General features: G+C 42.7%; 1 protein-coding gene across 18 annotated transcripts in view; it reads right to left on the reverse strand.

Annotated features, from left to right (window-relative positions):
- ATP6V0A4 (ATPase H+ transporting V0 subunit a4) overlaps positions 1–17,539 on the reverse strand; it is an 83,067-nt gene that overhangs the window by 37,231 nt on the left and 28,297 nt on the right. For all 18 annotated transcript variants that reach the window (XM_041752147.1, XM_041752141.1, XM_041752145.1 and 15 more), the window contains 9 exons: positions 15,600–15,725; positions 14,864–14,958; positions 13,701–13,827; positions 11,180–11,262; positions 10,577–10,670; positions 7,182–7,394; positions 4,448–4,598; positions 3,071–3,210; positions 799–956 (listed from right to left, as the gene is read on the reverse strand). In XM_041752147.1, the coding sequence (XP_041608081.1) occupies positions 799–956; positions 3,071–3,210; positions 4,448–4,598; positions 7,182–7,394; positions 10,577–10,670; positions 11,180–11,262; positions 13,701–13,827; positions 14,864–14,958; positions 15,600–15,725 (1,187 nt within the window). The remainder of the gene's footprint in view (positions 1–798; positions 957–3,070; positions 3,211–4,447; positions 4,599–7,181; positions 7,395–10,576; positions 10,671–11,179; positions 11,263–13,700; positions 13,828–14,863; positions 14,959–15,599; positions 15,726–17,539) is intronic.

The following is a 17,539-nucleotide window of genomic DNA, read 5'->3' on the forward strand; positions in this document are numbered from 1 at the left end:
TCATTTTTATTCATTTATGTATTTACTGTTTAACATTCCTATCCTCTGCTATAAGGAACCGGGACCCAGCTGAGAAACTAAAGGGGATGCATTGACCCTCCATGACACAGCCACCCACACTCTTACCAGGTGTCCAAGGTATGTTTTGTGGGTGTATAGAGAGCTCCCAGGTCTCTCTCATAAGCAGCCATGTCCTCACCAACTGCCCTACCCTACCCATGCCACCCTCCCCACTGCATCACCTACAAGGCAAACACAGGGAACCACTTTTGCAACACTAGCCAGTCCCTCTTTTACTTTTGTTGAATCAAGCCGCTCTGAACCGTCAAAGAAAATGCCCTTTGGGTGAGACTGGGGCCTTGAACACAGAGTACCAATAGCTTATACAGTTCAACACCTGCCTCAGCCTCCTGTCCTTAGTGCCTGGTTACCTAATTTCATGCCAGAACAAGGTATGCTTCAAAGGCCTCCTTCTCTTCCAGGGAACTTTGCTTCCGTGATTGATACCAAGATGCCCTGTTTATACCTGCTTGGCCACTTGCTTTCACAGTAGTGCTGTGTCACACACTATGCACTCCATCATATATACTTCATTGAAAATTTAAAAACTATTTCCATGCATTATCATTACCAGTCCAGTTACTGGGGTACTGGTTTGAGGTCTCTCACTCAGTAGATAAAATGGAATTATTTGTTGAATTTGTGAGCACACCTCTGAGCAGAGCCAGGCATAGACTGGCCATGAACAATACCACTTGTTTGGCTGGATGGCCAGTGAGGGACACATCTGTCACTTACTTCCACGTGCCATTTCTAAACATGGGCCGGACACTCCAAGAAGAGCCGAAGATGTTTAAAGACTTGGAGAAGCAGTCATTGTAAATCAAGCCCGTGTAGATGGAGAAGATGCCCATAAGGAGAATCAGATAGCGTCCATGGAAGAAGGTGTTCCAGATCTGGCGTCAGGGAGACAGAGAGGATGACTGTCAGTGGGCTTGGCACCAAACCCTGGGAGTGTCTTACAGAACGTCTCTAGCACCACTGGAATAGTCCTGGTGAGGCACACAAGCCCTCTGCAGAGGGCCCACAGGACGAGACAAACATCAAAGCGATCCAAATAGAGCACACACATCATTATTTTCCTGAGCTTATGTACATGAATCAGAGAAGTCCTAGACCACTCGTTGTTACTGTGGAAGCAAAACCATATAAGTCCCATATTCTTTAAGTCATCATTGGTTAGAAAACATAACTGAACCACGAGCTGAGGCCTTCATGTCAGGGAAGGGACATGACAGTGGGCAGCTGTTGTCTCAAGTGCTTCTAGGAGACAAGTGCAGGGCTGGACTCAGATGGCAGCTCAATTTCATGGCAAGTCAAATCTACACTCGTTTTGGGTCTTGTAAAATCAAGTCTCTGTCTAAGCACATCCACTAAAAAGAGTCAAGTGCTTTCCATAATACTGAGTGATGTGTGTCAATCCCTCTCAGAACTGCCCAAGTGTAGCACTGAGACTTCAAATATTTATTACAGGAAACTACAGCTGTTAGAATGCTGGTCATGCAAAACTATAAAAATCCAGGAGTGGATATTCCCACTAACTTTGCTGATGATTAACCCACTATGACGTCATTGAACTGGCTCTAGTTAAGAAAACTTGTAATAATAATAAAAAAAAACTTGTAATAAAAATTTGCAGATATTCTTTTTTTTTAATTTTTTTATTTATTTATGATAGTCACACAGAGAGAGAGAGAGGCAGAGACACAGGCAGAGGGAGAAGCAAGCTCCATGCACCAGGAGCCCGACGTGGGATTCGATCCAGAGTTTCCAGGATCACACCCTGGGCCAAAGGCAGGCGCCAAACCGCTGCACCACCCAGGGATCCCTGCAGATATTCTTAAAATTCAGAACATAGCTAAAGCAGGTTTCTGGCTTATAAAATGTATTACAATGAATATAAAGTGACCCTAACTAATTAACTTTGAAACACTACAGACTCTTGAGTTGTCTCAACCTTCACAACATGGAGAAGGCACTTCATGGAAGGTGCAGACACCTCAAGTGTAAAAGTGAAGACACAATATTCAGAATTTCTTGGTGTTTCATAAGAACACTGATCATAGGCTGATTGTGAGAGAAAGGCTTTGCCATAAAAAAAAAATTGTGACTTTTTCTTTCTTTCTTTTTTTTTTTAAGAAAGAGAGAGGGATCCCTGGGTGGCGCAGCGGTTTGGCGCCTGCCTTTGGCCCAGGGCGCGATCCTGGAGACCCGGGATCGAATCCCACGTCGGGCTCCCGGTGCATGGAGCCTGCTTCTCCCTCTGCCTGTGTCTCTGCTTCTCTCTCTCTCACTGTGTGCCTATCATAAATAAATAAAAAAAAATTAAAAAAAAAAAAAAAAAAAGAAAGAGAGAGAACACGTACCAGCCAGGGAGAGGTAGAGGGGGGGAGAGAGAGAGAGAGAATCCCAAGCAGCCTCCCCATTGACTGCAGAGCCCAATGTGGGGCTTGATCCCAAGACTCTGAGATCGTGACCTGAGCTGACATCAAGAGTTGAATGTCCAACTGGCTGCACGACCCACCCCAGGTGCCCCAGAAAAAATATCTGATATTTTAAGTGGGGGAAAAAAAAAAGGTAGCCACAAATTAATATGCACTATTTGATCCCAGTTTTTAAAAGTTATTTGTGTATAAGCACAGAAAAAAAATGGAAAGATACATAAAAACATTAGTTGTGATTTTCTCTAGGTAAATTGTTGTATTTTCCCCAATTTTTAAAATAAGCATACATTGCTTTTACAATCAAAGGGGGGGAAAAACTTAAAAATAAGATCAATGCCTTATCAAGCAATATACAAAAAACAAAAATGCTGAAAGGAACCTCACCACACCAGCCAAAGCACTGAGCTTCGGGCAGGAATTTCTGTGTTGAATTGTGGTCCTCTTTTACTTTCTATCTTTTGCTTTTCATAAAACATGTTATTTCTATGGTGAAAACAATATACTCATTTTTCTTATTCTACTGATAACCTCAAGGAAATGAGGCAAGATATTCGATGGACACCCACCTCATTGTTCGTCTTCTGGGAGAGCAAGTGTCTCTCATTAAGGACCATCCAAAGGGCTGCCAATAGCATCACAATCCCATGACCACAGTCTCCAAACATCACAGCAAACAGGAAGGGGAAAGTGATGATGGTATAGGGAGCTGTAGAGGTGAGATCCACAACAGCCTGAGTCCTTCCCATAGCCACTGGGTCCCCATCAAAGATCTATCATGTTCCATGACCCACAAGTTGGTCCCCTTGTATCTTTCTGATTCTGTCTTCCCTCCCCATCCCCGACCCCAACACTTGCTTAGCTCCCACATACATTAATTCATCAATAAATATTATTATTCACCATCTGCAAATGAGCTGAATTTTGAAGCAGTTAAATGACTTGCCCAAGATCACAAAATTTAATGGGATTTAAAATCAGTTTTCTGGGGTACCTGGGTGGCTCAGTGGTTGAGCATCTGCCTTTGGCTCAGGTTGTGATCCTGGGGTCCTGAGATCAAGTCCCACATCAGGCTCCCCACAGCGAGCCTGCTTCTCCCTCTGCCTATGTCTTTGCCTCTCTCTGTGTTTCTCATGAATGAATAAAATCAATCAATCAATCAATCAATCAATCAAACCAGTTGTCTAGGGGTCCCTGGATGGCTAGTTGGTTAAGCATCCAACTCTTGATTTCGGCTCAGGTCATGATTCAGGAATGATGAGATCAAGCCCTGAGTTGGGCTAGCCATGGAGCCTGCCTAAGATTCTCTCTCTCCCTCTGCTCCCCTCCCCTCCTAAAAAAATAAATAAGTAAAACCAGTTTTCAACCTGAGTGTTTTATATACCTTCTACCACCATTTTTTGTCTGTTTCTCCACCATTCACATGCACCATGCACCTCCAGCAGTTATCACAGGACACCTATGGGGCCCCTGTATTATAGGTCAGAAGATTAGGATACAGGCTGGAGGAGAGCACTATGGACCACATGGATGAAAGGCATCTGGTCTACCCCTTTTATTTTACAAACCAGGCTCCTAATATCACACAGCTATGTCATTAAGAATCTAGTCTTCTCTCAGTCCTGTATGTTTCCATGTCACCACAAAACGGCTATGGCTCTGTGACGATGCTGTGAGATGACCCTCACTGAATTGGTAAGGGAAAAAAGAACTAAATTTGACTGCCCAATAAGGCTATGGTTTAAGGGAGAACAAGTGAAATCCTAACAAAGAACAAATATTTCACTACTCACCATTTATACGGGACAACACAGGGCATTAGGAAGCCAAACAGGATCTTAGTAATGTCACAGTTTTAAGCAATTCATCTCTGTCACCCCAGGGGTAAATCTTACCCAGTTTTCATTTTCAAGCTGCCCCATTATTCAATGCATCAGACCCTTTACCTGGGTTTATTTCCCGGTAACTGCCCACTCCATATGCATCTACAATATTCTGGAAGCCAGCTGTGAATTTATTGGTCCTGTTAAATGTAGGAGGAGCTGTTTTGGATTGCACTGTAGTCAGGATGGGGACCATGGAGGAGCCACTTAGTTCCTACAAAAAACATTGACAAAAATGTAAGGAAGAGAGCTTTGTGTTGGGGGTCAGCACATGGATCTTAGTCCAATTTGCACCATCCCTTATAGGTGAACTCAGGACAATTTATTGACCTCTGTGGGACCCATGACCACATCCATATAAGTGAATACCTTCCTAATACTTACCTAATTTATCCCACAGGAGAATCATCAAGAGAGTAGAGTTCTGGCCATTTCCATTCTCCTGCTCCTGCAAATGCACCTGTTGTGCCCAGTTCTGGGTCCTTTACTTTTTCCATTCTCTCTACTCACTCCCTCAAAAGTTCATCCACTTTCCTAATTTTGCACCATTCTCCTGTCCAGGTTTCAAACTCTCATGTCTCAGCAACCCCACAAAATCCAAGAGCCTAAAACGAAATTCATCAATTTGTCCCAATGCCAAGTCCTCTTTTGGACTCATTGCTCCTTCATCAGACTCCCTTCTCCAGATCCCTGAACCTTTGGAATCATCAGACATGTACCTCTTCCTGGTTCAATCAATCAAATATGTCACCAAATCTTGCTGATTGTACCTTTCAAATTCTTCTTCTTCTTGCTCCCATCTCCACCAGCTTAGCCCCAAGCTTTGCCATCCTCCTGTCTCTTACCCTTTCACTTATCCTATACTCCAGACAATGCAACATTTTGTTTATAAGATAAAACAGTACTGCTTCAGTCATGCTACGCTCCTACTCAAAAATCTTCAAAGGCTTCTGATTAACTAAAGAATGAAATCAAAACTCTTGAGTCTTGTAATCAAGACTTCTTTCCAATATTGACTTATACTCTCCCTTCACACCTTCACCCCACTACTTCTGCATGGAAACCAGCCAACTCCCCTCCAGCCATCTTACCCAGGTATGAACCATTCCCAGGCTCAACCTCTAAGAACCCTCTGTTGGTTCTAAAGGCTAACAGCATTTACCATCTGCACACTCAGTGGGACTTCGCACCAGCTAAGTTACTGCTCATCAATCCTCCTCCCAACACCATGAGGTCAGTATCAACTACCTATTAAGCCTCACTTTACTGATGAGGAAATGAAGGTCCAGAGAGTTTAAGTAACTTCCCCTAGGTCACACAGCAAGTGGAGGTGTTCCTTACTCTATTGTTATCTGTCTTCATGGGTGTGATCATGACCTCCTCCTTATGGGCAAGGACTGTTGCTGGCGTTTTGTTTTGTCTTGTTTTTAACATGCATCCCAGCAGCTCACATAATATCTAGCATACAGTAAGCATATTTTGTTTGTTCATGATGATGATAATGAAAGCTACCTCTCACACTTCTCACCTCCAACGTGCATGAGGCCTTCTACTTCAAAATAACGCTTTTGTTATTTCAGAGGGCTGAAGAAACTGCAGAAATAGTCCAAAGTCGGGGATCCCTGGGTGGCTTAGCAGTTTAGTGCCCGCCTTTGGCCCAGGGTGTGATCCTGGAGTCCCGGGATCGAGTCCTGCATCAGGTTCCCTGCATGGAGCCTGCTTCTCCCTCTGCCTGTGTCTCTGCCTCTGTGTGTGTGTGTGTGTGTGTCTCACGAATAAACAAAATCTTTTTTTAAAAAAGAAAATAGTCCAAAGTAGCCTCATAGAAGTTTGACCCCCTTCATGATTACAGAATGACCCTGTTTAGTTCAGATCCCTGCAAAGGGACGTTTCCTTGAAAGATCAATTGCTGCCAGTCTCATGTGTCTGTGGCAGGTGTTGTGCTCTCTCACAAATAAACAAAAATCTTTTTTTAAAAAGAAAATAGTCCAAAGTAGCCTCATAGAAGTTTGACCCCTTTCACTTATTACAGAATGACCCTGTTTAGTTCAGATCCCTGCAAAGGGACGTTTCCTTGAAAGATCAATTGCTGCCAGTCTCATGTGTCCGGTGGCAGGTGCTGTGTGCTTGGCCTTTTTGTACCATTTAGGCCAGAGTTTCCCTTCTTCACCAATAGGGTGAATAAGGGATCAGAACAAAGCATCCCTCCTCACCCCATTCTCTACCAACCCCATTTTATTTCACCACCATCGCTGCCTGAAATCATATTAGCTATGGACATGCTTATTTTCTGTCTTCCTTTCTAGAAAGTCCATCAGAGTAGAGCCTTATTCTGTCTGCATAGCTCTAGATCTGTTCTTGGTGCACAGGGACCATCTGGAGAGGTGAATGATAAAGACTGTGACATTAACTAAGGTAGAGTGCTGAGCATAGCTGTGGGCACACAGAGAACACAGGTGTCTGGTTGTATTTCCAGCTAGACTGTGACCTTTGTGAGGGGAAGGACGGGCCACCATCACAATGAATGTGGTATCCACAGTCATGACCAGCAGAGTAATCAGCACATCAGTGCTCAACATGCACTTACTGAAGATCAAAGAAATGTTGACTATGTGTCAGAAAAAGGAGCTTCTAATAGGTGCTCAACACTGGATTAAGAACTCAAAGATGAAGGAGACAATCTTTGTTAAGTTCATGTGACGTAGGAAGCTGATAGCCTCCAAGTGCCTGACACAGACAGGCTGCTGAGGCTGGATGTGACTCACCTGCCCTCTGCCCTGCTCCATCTGCCACTCACCATGCCTTGCTCTAATGCCCTCTTGATGCGCCCGGTGTCTGCCACCGGGAACCAGATCTCAGCAATGGCACACTGCTGGGTGACGTCAATGTTGCACATGTTCAGAATGTGGTAAATGGCCTTCATCTTCTGCACTTTAATGGCCCAGGAGTGCCAGTTGGCAGCTGCTTCTTGCAGGAGGCGCTGACGGTGAGATTCTGTTTGTGTTATGACCTGGATGGGAGCAACAGAGAAACAAGGAACACTCATGGAGAGCTCTGGCAATGTGGCAAAATGGAAGCCATTTGTGGCTTCTCCTGCTCTGGGCTCCCTCCTCTGGCCTGCAGCCCTCCTCCACCTTCAACCCTCATGAACAATTTATCTTCCCTTGTAAAGGTTAAAACCCTTGGGCAAAGATTGTATCTTCCTTTACTTCTAAATTCCTTATAGTACTATTGTTGTGTGCTGAATTGTGTCCCCAACAAAGATATGTTGAAGTCCTAACCCCTGGTAACTATGAATGTGACCTTATTTGGAAACCTGGTCTTTGCCGATATAATTAACATGAGGTCATGCTGGAGGTAAGGAGAGCCCTAACCAATGACTGGTGTCCTTATAAGAAATTCAGACATCTGGGGATCCCTGGGTGGCGCAGCGGTTTGGCACCTGCCTTTGGCCCAGGGCGCGATCCTGGAGACCCGGGATCGAATCCCACATCGGGCTCCCGGTGCATGGAGCCTGCTTCTCCCTCTGCCTATCTCTCTGCCTCTCTCTCTGTGACTATCATAAATAAATAAAAATTTAAAAAAAAAAGAAAAGAAATTCAGACATCTGAGGGCACCTGGGTGGCTCAGCCGGTTAAGCATCTGATTCTTGGTCTTGATCTCAAGGTCATGAGTTCGAGCCCCATATCGGACTCCATACTGTGCATGGAGCCTACTTTAAAAAAAAAAAAAAAAAAAAGGTGGGTTGGGGGAAAAATGTGGACATCTAGGCATGCAGAGAAGAATGCCTTGTGGGGGATTCAGGCAGAGACTGGAGGGAAGTATCTACAAACCTAGGAACACCAAAGATTGCCCACAACGACCAGAGGCTTGGGAGATGTCTTCTATTCAGGCTGCTATCATATATTACCATACTGGATGGCTTAAACAATAAAAATTTTTCATAGTTCTGGAAGCTGGAATTTGAGATCAGAGTATATAGCATCATGGTTAGGTAAGAATCTTCTTTTGGATTGCAGACTTCAAATTCTATCTCCACAAGGTAGAAGGGACAAGCAAGCTCTCTGGGGCCTCTTTTATAAGGGCACTAGTCCCATTCATGAGAGCTCTACCCTCATGACCTAATTACCTCCCAAAGGCCCCACCTTCAAAGAACATAGGAGTTAAACATTTTTAACATATCAGTTTGGGGGTGAGAGTGACACACATTCAGACCATAGCAGAACGCAAGGAAGAATCACTTCCTAGAGCCTTCAGAGGAAGTGTGGCTCTGCTGACAGTTTTTCAGACTCCAGAACTATTATCTTAAGCCACTCAGTTTATGGTAATTTGTTATAGCAGCCTTAGGAAATTATTTTATTTTATTTTATGATTTAATTTTTTATTTATTTATGATAGTCACACAGGGAGAGAGAGAGAGAGAGAGAGAGAGGCAGAGACACAGGCAGAGGGAGAAGCAGGCTCCATGCACTGGGAGCCCGACGTGGGATTCGATCCCAGGTCTCCAGGATCGCACCCTGGGCCAAAGGCAGGTGCCAAACCGCTGCGCCACCCAGGGATCCCACCTTAGGAAATTAATACATCTATCAAAATGCTTTACATATATAATGTCTTCAAGAAACAACAAGTGAATTAATGAAGGAGGGAATGGACAATTGTGCCCACAGAGTATTTAATGGAATTCATTTTTGTTTGGTGCTACCAGAGTGTACCTTTCTCAGCAACCTATACTCCCCAGGTCATACTAAACAGGAGCATAAGCTTGGAATAATTTCTTTTCTTCACAAAGCTTTCATAAGACCTAGTATGGAGTATTTAGGGAAAGACTGTCAAGGGTAATTCCCTCAGAGAACCCGAGTCTCCTTGACAAGTGACAAAGAAAGAATAGAGGGGATTAAAGAAATTAAGCACAGATTTTTTTCTAGGAAGGCAAAAATGTCTATTATCCTGTTATGCAACATACACGCACTCACATGCCACATCTCTAAAGATACTCCCTAAGGATCCAGAACCGTGCTAACAACTGATACAACAGTCATATGCAGCCATTAATTTTTGAATTTAATTAAAATTAATTAAAAATAAAAATTCAGGGATCCCTGGGTGGCGCAGCGGTTTGGCGCCTGCCTTTGGCCCGGGGCGCGGTCCTGGAGACCCGGGATCGAATCCCACATCGGGCTCCCGGTGCATGGAGCCTGCTTCTCCCTCTGCCTGTGTCTCTGCCTCTCTCTCTCTCTCTGTGACTATCATAAATAAATAAAAATTTAAAAAAAAAAAAATGTAAATAAAAATAAAAATTCAGGGGGCACTTGGGTGGCTCAGTCCACTAAGCAACCAACTCTTGATTTTGGCTCAGGTATGACCTCAGGGTCATGAGATGGAGCCCTGCATCAAGTTCTGCATTGGGCATGGAGCCCGCTTAGGATTTTCTCTCTCTCTCTCCCCCTTTGTCCCTCCCCTCCAAGAAAAATAAAGAAAAAAATTTAAAAAGAATAAAAATCCAATTCCTCAGTTGCACTAGGCATGTTTCAAGGGCTGCTTACGTGTGGCCCACAGCCACAGCCATGCACTGGCAGGTTAGATAACATGTCCACAGGACAGTGCTCGGCTAGAAGCAATCTGATGCTGCTTTTGGGCAATCACTTTCAAAGCTTATTGAAGCGAGTGTTCCAATCATATAACTGTTGAGCACCACCCTGGATGACAACTGACTTTACAAAAGGGGTATGAATTTGGGGTGTGTTCCCATGGTGAACCTAGATTCACTCACTGTTTTTACAGAAGTAATTGGTCCACTCAAACAACTGGGTGAGGCAATGGAAAAACAATCAGCTAGACTGGTTATTCAACTGAATTGGCGAGTTGGTTGTATCACAGATGTGGCCTAGGCCAGGCTTACAATAAAGGGCTCCTTTTATCAGGCTGGGGTGGCCACCCAAAAACTGGGGCTGCGGTCAATTCAAAGCTCAGGCAGAGCAGTACTGACATTCAGAAGCACCACCTCCAACTTATTGAACACTGTTCTCTGATTATGAAATCTTCCACAGGGATCGTTGGAAGAACATAGCTAACATTCCAGCCAGCCTGGAATCCTGGAAGCCAGGGCCCTGGGACACAGGACTTACATGGAAATGGCAGACATGGGCCCTCTGCAGCCCCCACTCAGGTCATGGGCCCCAACTCTTCACTCACAGTGATTAAATCTTCCAGCTTCATGTTGACGCCAGCCAGCATCTCTCTGCGCTCTGCCGCAGGCTCTGGGCAGGGGTATATGGTGGCTCGAAACCTGTGTTTCATACATTCCAAAGGTCACAAGGGGGTTACCCCTGAAAAGCATTCCACACATCCTCTTCTGCTCAGCCATCGCTTGCTGACTTCAGTTAGATAACCATCTTTTTCTAGAATTACTGTCCCTTTGGCAGTTGGAAAATGAGCCCCAGTTCTAAGGGTTCCCGATGCATTGCTCTGCACTATTTAAATTCAAGCTAGGAGTCTATTCTATGAATAAACTTCATTCAAACCAAAGAACCTATGAGCTTTTATGTAAATAAGACTACAGCTTGACTTGTCTCTTCTCCCCAGAAGTCCTTTCTGCTCCTATTCCCACAGCTCTTGAAGATCAGTTGCATTTTTAACAATATCTAGTCATATGCGGGAAAGTTGTTCTAAAATCCTAAGGGACCTGGAAGAAGCCACCAGTCAAGAGTACTCTGTCTCACACACCTTCTTCATGTGTGAAGTGACCCAAATCACTAAAGATTCGTGACCCAAATCACTGATGAGAGAGCCTCTTACCCATCGCAGATCTTCCTGATTTTCTGCCTGAGTTGCTCTCCTTGATAAAATATGATGAATATGTTCTTTTTAATTTCTTCTTTCTGTAAAATCAGAACAGTAAAAAAACTATATACATATATAGTTCTTATATATATTATACAGATTATATAACATATGTAATAATATGTATATAATTTTTATATATTAAAATTTTTTATTTTTGGTTATAACATAATAGAAATGTAAATTTGTGTTTTTAGATTTTAAAAAATTTAAAGATTACAACTGGAGGGGTTCCTCGCTGGCTTACCTGGTAGAGCATGTAACTCTGGATCTCATGGTTATGAGTTTGAGCCCCATACTGGGTAGAGAGAGTACTTAAAATCTTTTTTATATTATTATTTATTTGAGAAAAAGGGTACACATGAGTTGGAGGGGCAGAGGGAGAGGCAGACTCCCCACTGAGCAGGGAGCTGAATGTGGGGCTCAATCCCAGAACCCGGGGATCATGGACTGAGCCAAAGGCAGATGCTTAACCGAGTCACCCATGGGCCCCAAAAACAAAACCTTAAAAATAATTACAACTGGAAAACTTCAGCTTCTCCCCGTTGATCTAAGTTTCATAATTCTTTATGGTTGAGGGCAAGGTCACTGAGACAGGCCAAGATAGCCTTAAGTGACAACCCCCTAACTGGCTACACCAGCCAGACCACAGCTGAGCCCATATTCATCTCTAACACTATATTTAAGAGGTGGGTTCATAAACAAGAAACCAAATAAAAGTGAGAAACCAGGATACTATAAGGTTTAAAATGAAAATAGCATAACTAGCTCACCAGAGTTAACTCACATACAATATTTACATTTCAAGGGTAAGTGGGGGTGTTCGATGTTTCACAAAGGTAAAGCCATGTCTAATTTCTGACTCTCTCTCATAGGAACACTGATTAAAATGCAATTCTAAAGTCCAAGTTTGACAATTCACAAGAAAGAACATGTATTTCACAAGCATATATGAAAATGTTCCAGCAAAGAAATGTGCTGTTTTGCTCTTATTTAGCTTAGGGTAAAGGGGGGTAAAGGTAAAATAATGAAATCCATTTTTGGAAAAGTTAAAACCAATCCACTACACTCACTACCTACAACTCAGGGCATTGGAATCACGTACAGCCCACTGAGAAGCCATTTGTCAGGACCCATCAAGTGTCATGAAAATGCCCCACACCCTTTTTAAGCCAGCAATCCTATTTCCTTGAATTTACGTCTCACAAGTAATCCAAAAGAAAATAAAAATGACAAGCATGAAGATGCTCATCACAGTGTCTCTGGAGAAAAATTGGAAACAAAGCCCATAAGTAGATAGACGAGGTCACATCTACACAATGGAAATCTTAGGCATCAATTGAAAAGATGATAAAAATGAATCGTCTCTTTGGCAGCTGCTCATGGGAGCTGAGAAGGGGTATTTAGGCTTTGGGAGGCTGCCTGCTTTACATGATTTCCAAAGGTTTTGTTCAACAATCCCTGAATCTATCAGGTCTTCTTGTACCCTAATCCACCAGAACCAGGAATCTTCTCTGACCTCCTGTCATCTGCTCAGTGACCTTCAAATATCAACAGGCTAATGTCATCTTCTCTCAGATGCCTACTGTATAAATACTCTCTCTACATCATGATTATTACATATCAAAACATGGTGGTGGAAAGTGATGATTTCACATCCATTTTTAAAATAGTATCTATAAGGGACACATAGTGATATAGAGGTAAATTGTATTCTCTAAGATCAAGAGAAGAAAAAAAAAAAAAGATTCCATGTTTATCATCACAACCTGCTCATGGCTTACAGATGAGAAAATACAAGAAAAAATAAGCTTTCTTCTCATTTTAAATTTCATCCAACTGTGAAATTGTTTTCCATGAAAGAAACTGAAAATTAATTTTTTCACCTCTATTCTGGAAAATATTGCAACACTTAGAAATAAGCCCAATTTGGAATTAAAAAGCAAGCAGCTGGAACACCTGTGTGGCTCAGTGGTTGAGTGTTGGCTCAGGGTGTGACCCTGAGGTCCTGGGATCAAGTCTGCCATCGGAATCTGCATGGGGAGCCTGCTTCTCCCTCTGCCTATGTCTCTGCCTCTCTGTGTCTCTCATGAATAAATAAAATCTTAAAAAAAAAAAAAATTGTAGGGCAACCTGCTGGTGCTCAGCAGTTCAGCATCACCCTCAGCCCAGGGTATGATTCTGGAGACCCAGGATGGTGTCCCACATCAGGCTCCCAGCATGGAGCCTCCTTCTCCTTCTGCCTGTGTCTCTGCCCCTCTCTTTCTGTGTGTCTCTCATGAATGAATAAATAAAATCTTAAAAAAAAAAAAAAAAGATTGTAGGTTTTCTTTTTACAAATTGGGGGGAAGAGAAATGAAAGGCAGTAGATTCTAGGTTCACAGAACTGAAGATCCCCAGGCTCAGAGGAATCCCCTCCCCCCATGAGGGCCCCAGGAAGCTGAGGAGAGAGTTTCCCATGGCCCCCAACACCCACCGTGACGGGATCCTCCAGAGTCGCGTCCATCTCACTGAACTTCAGGTAGATATTGCCTCGGCAAACTCTCCACAGCAGCCTCTCAAAGGAAGCCATCCGCTCCCGGTTAATCACCCCAGCCGTGAACCTGGGTGGTCACACAGGGAAATGCTGCTGAGGCTCAGGGAGTGGGGTGCAGGGAGAAGCCCCCAAGGATGTGAGGACATGCCACCACGAGAGGAAGGCCCTCTTCCCCTGAGCACAACTCAAGGACTCTGCTCTAGCTGCCAGGGGTCCCAAGGCCCTGTTGGCCTCCTGTTTCTTCTGATGTGTTGAGCACTCCTCAGTCACCCCGAAACTACACAGTCACTCCTTTACAAGTAGATGTAGGACAGCCTATCCATTATGGCTTCAGAGCTAAAGAAAGGAACTGTTCTAATTGCTCAACCCTGGGCTCTATGCATTTTTACAAATAATGTGCTAGAAGTGAGACATATATACCAATTTGGTTCATCTCTACTTTTAAAACCATCCAGGTGTCTAGATAATTTCCAATGGAAACTTTATATTAACTTTAAAACGGTTACTTTCATTGCTCTTTCACTTTCAACATATGCTAATCCTATATTACCTTCTGAGCAAGTATTTTCAATGAATATGCAACAATTTTACTTGGACATTGAATGAAATCCCACTGTTTTGAATCACCACACATTTTAACATATTAACTCCTTCCGGTGGTGGACGTGATCCTCTAACTACCTCATTTCTAATTGCACTTCAAACAGCCAATTCAGAATCTATTTTATTACCATAACAGTATTTCCAAGAAAAGGAAGCAGAGAACCGTTGAGAAAACCCATCTAAATAATCCTTGCCACATCCTTCCTGCCTAGGAACAACACAAACATTGTACTCTTCAGACTCTGGGAATGTTAGTATTACCCTTTTGCTAATGGTGAACTATCTCCCACTCCACCAACCTGGAAAGGTTACCCTTGGGTTTATTATTGTGTAAAAGCCTATAATCATATGAAATAACCCTCATTCCAGGGGTTTGTTCGTTCATTCATTCATTCATTCATTCACTCACTTAAACCCTCAGGGAAATCTATCACACTCCAGGCACAGCTATGGACCAGAAACCCATCTACATGTAACTTTCTGAGGATAGTCACACTAACCCCAGCTTTCCAGTCACATATGCAGGCACCGTTCTTAACTCCAGGAGACCAGAAGTGTCTTCCGTAAAGAAGTCATCAGCCAGGTTGGTTTCCGTCTGAAAGTCAAAAAACCACTGCTTTCTCTTAAACATATTTGGATTAGCTTAAAAGCTCCCTGTATCTCAAAGGTTTGTCTTTTTTTTTTTTTTAAGATTGTATTTATTTGACGGAGCAAGAGAGTACAAACAGGGGGAGTGGCTAAGGCAGAGGGAGAAGTAGGCTCCCTATTTAGCAGAGAGCCCAATGTGGGGCTCAATCCAGGACCCTAAGATCATGACCTGAGCCCAAGGCAGACACTTCACTGGCTGAGCCACCCAGGCATCCCAGGTTTGTCAATTTTTAATGAAACTTTAATTTTCCACAAATAGTTACTAGAATTCAAAAAGTAGAGTGCTCCTTGCCAGATCAAAAATTTCCCAAATCCCAAATCTGCCCTAACTCACTGTCATGCTTTGTTCTGACTTCCACTTCTATCTGCGTGTTCAGGGCACAAACTTTCCAATGATCACTGTAATATTTTTGTTCTAGTTCAAATTGGCACCATGTTTCACCCAGAATACCCTCCCCCTTACTAATGACCTTGGTATGGGCCAGAAACAAGAGTGACTTAGGCATATTCCAACCAGCCAGTGTTCAAAATGGACACTTGAGACTCTGTGGGTAAGGTCCCTTTAATCAACAGTCCCCAGACAACAACCTCAAAGAAGTCCTGGGTTTTCTTCAGGAGATGTTTGAGTTCCGTCAGTTCTAGGAAACTTTTCTTCAAAGCCTGCTGGTTCTGGTTGGCTTCCTGCAATTCTCCTTCAAGTTTTTCTAGAAGAGTCTATGCAGAATGGAAAAAGAAGGGAAAGCAAGCAGACAGTGCTATGACACTTACTGCACATTCATCAATGCAAATAACTAAATATAAGGGAAGAATTCAGTTTATTGTAATGTAACTGGAAGTTGAGTGGCTGTCCCATCCAACTCAATAGGATTGTAAAACTATAAGGTAGATCCATTTGCATCCAATAGGGAAGATTTGAAAACACTCTAGGGAGATGGAAATCAGCTTACTGAGGAAGCCAAGGCATTTCAGCAAATTGCATGTCTCTCCTCCATCTAAAACACTTAAAAAGGGAAGCTGGAATGAATTTACATGTCGAGAACCTCTTCTGCCTCAAACACACTGTAACGATGAAATTTAAAAAAAAAAAAAAAAAAAAGGAATCACTAGTTCTGGGTTGGAGTCTGGAGAACCAGGTACAAGCAAGTAAAAAGGGCTATCCAGAGAAGTGTGAACAGAACAAGGCCAGAAGACAAAAACAGAGGGGAAAAAAACAATCTTCCTTCCAAAATGAGCCTACAAAATGAGTAAGTCTCAAGCATAAATCTAGTAAGAAAAATCACCATCAAGATCAACAATCAGAACACAAATTCACACTGGGTGAAATCATTTTTATGGAGTAGTCTGCAGGGAGCTTGATACAGGACTCGATCCTAGGACCCTGGGATCACAATCTGAGAGGAAGGCAGACATTCAATCACTAAGCCACCCAGGTGGTCCCCCACTTTTTAAAGAGATTTGGTAAATAATTTAAAAATGTAGAAGCTCATTTCTCATTTATCCAAATGTCCATCAACAAAAGAATGGATTAAGTTCCATAAAGTATGGAATATTCAAGGATTTACTTTCAGAAACAAAACAATATGGTGTCTTAAAAAAATAAAATGATGTAAGAAAACAGCAAGTTACAAAAGAATAAACAATAATTTCATGTATATCTAACATGTGCAAAGCTAAATCATATGCTATTTAGAAGACTATATGTGTGATAAAACTATGAAGAAACAAGGAAAAGAAAAATGCAAAATTCAGGAAAGTGATTATCTAAAGGGGTTGAGGAGGGGGATGTGGGGTAGGAGAGGAAGGGGAAAGGCTAGAGGAGGGGCACAGAGAGGGCTTTAAGAACCTCACGGTAGTCACCCTTTAGGTCCTACAGGGTGATGGCACTCCATGTTTGCTATATCATTCTTTATATTTTACACATATTTTCTAAAAATTCTGTATCAATTCAATAATTAACAAGAACAACTGCCAGTAAATCAGCAACCACAGTATGTGAAAATGGATTAAGGTCACCTAGTAAAAGACAGAGATTATTGTGATAGATGTTTTTTTTAATCTACCTAAGAGATACCCTTACCAAAGAGATTAAAAAATAAACCATAAAACAAAGATATTCATGCAAATATTAGTTTGCTTCTCCCACAACCCCCAAAAGCCTATTAATATCAGAAAAAATTGACCTTTTAACTTTTTTTTTTTTTTTTAAATATCTTATTCATGAGAGACACAGGCATAGACAGAGAGAAGCAGGCTCTCCTCAGGCAGCCCAATGCAGGACTCGATCTTGGAACCCCGGGATCATGCCTGAGCCAAAGGCAGGCACTCAACCCCTGAGCCACTCAGGTGTCCCCTTTAACATTTTTATGATAGAAAATTTTATATATGTTAGGTGGAGAGAACTGTGTCATGAACCCACATACACATCACCAGACTTCAATTTTATCCCACCCTCTCCCCTCCCAGAGATAATCACTACCCAAAATTTTGAAGCCTATTTTTTTGTTTTTTAGAGAGAAAGGAAGAGAAAG

The sequence above is a fragment of the Vulpes lagopus genome, chromosome 4, assembly GCF_018345385.1.
Source record: "Vulpes lagopus strain Blue_001 chromosome 4, ASM1834538v1, whole genome shotgun sequence".
Taxonomy (NCBI): Eukaryota; Metazoa; Chordata; class Mammalia; order Carnivora; family Canidae; genus Vulpes; species Vulpes lagopus.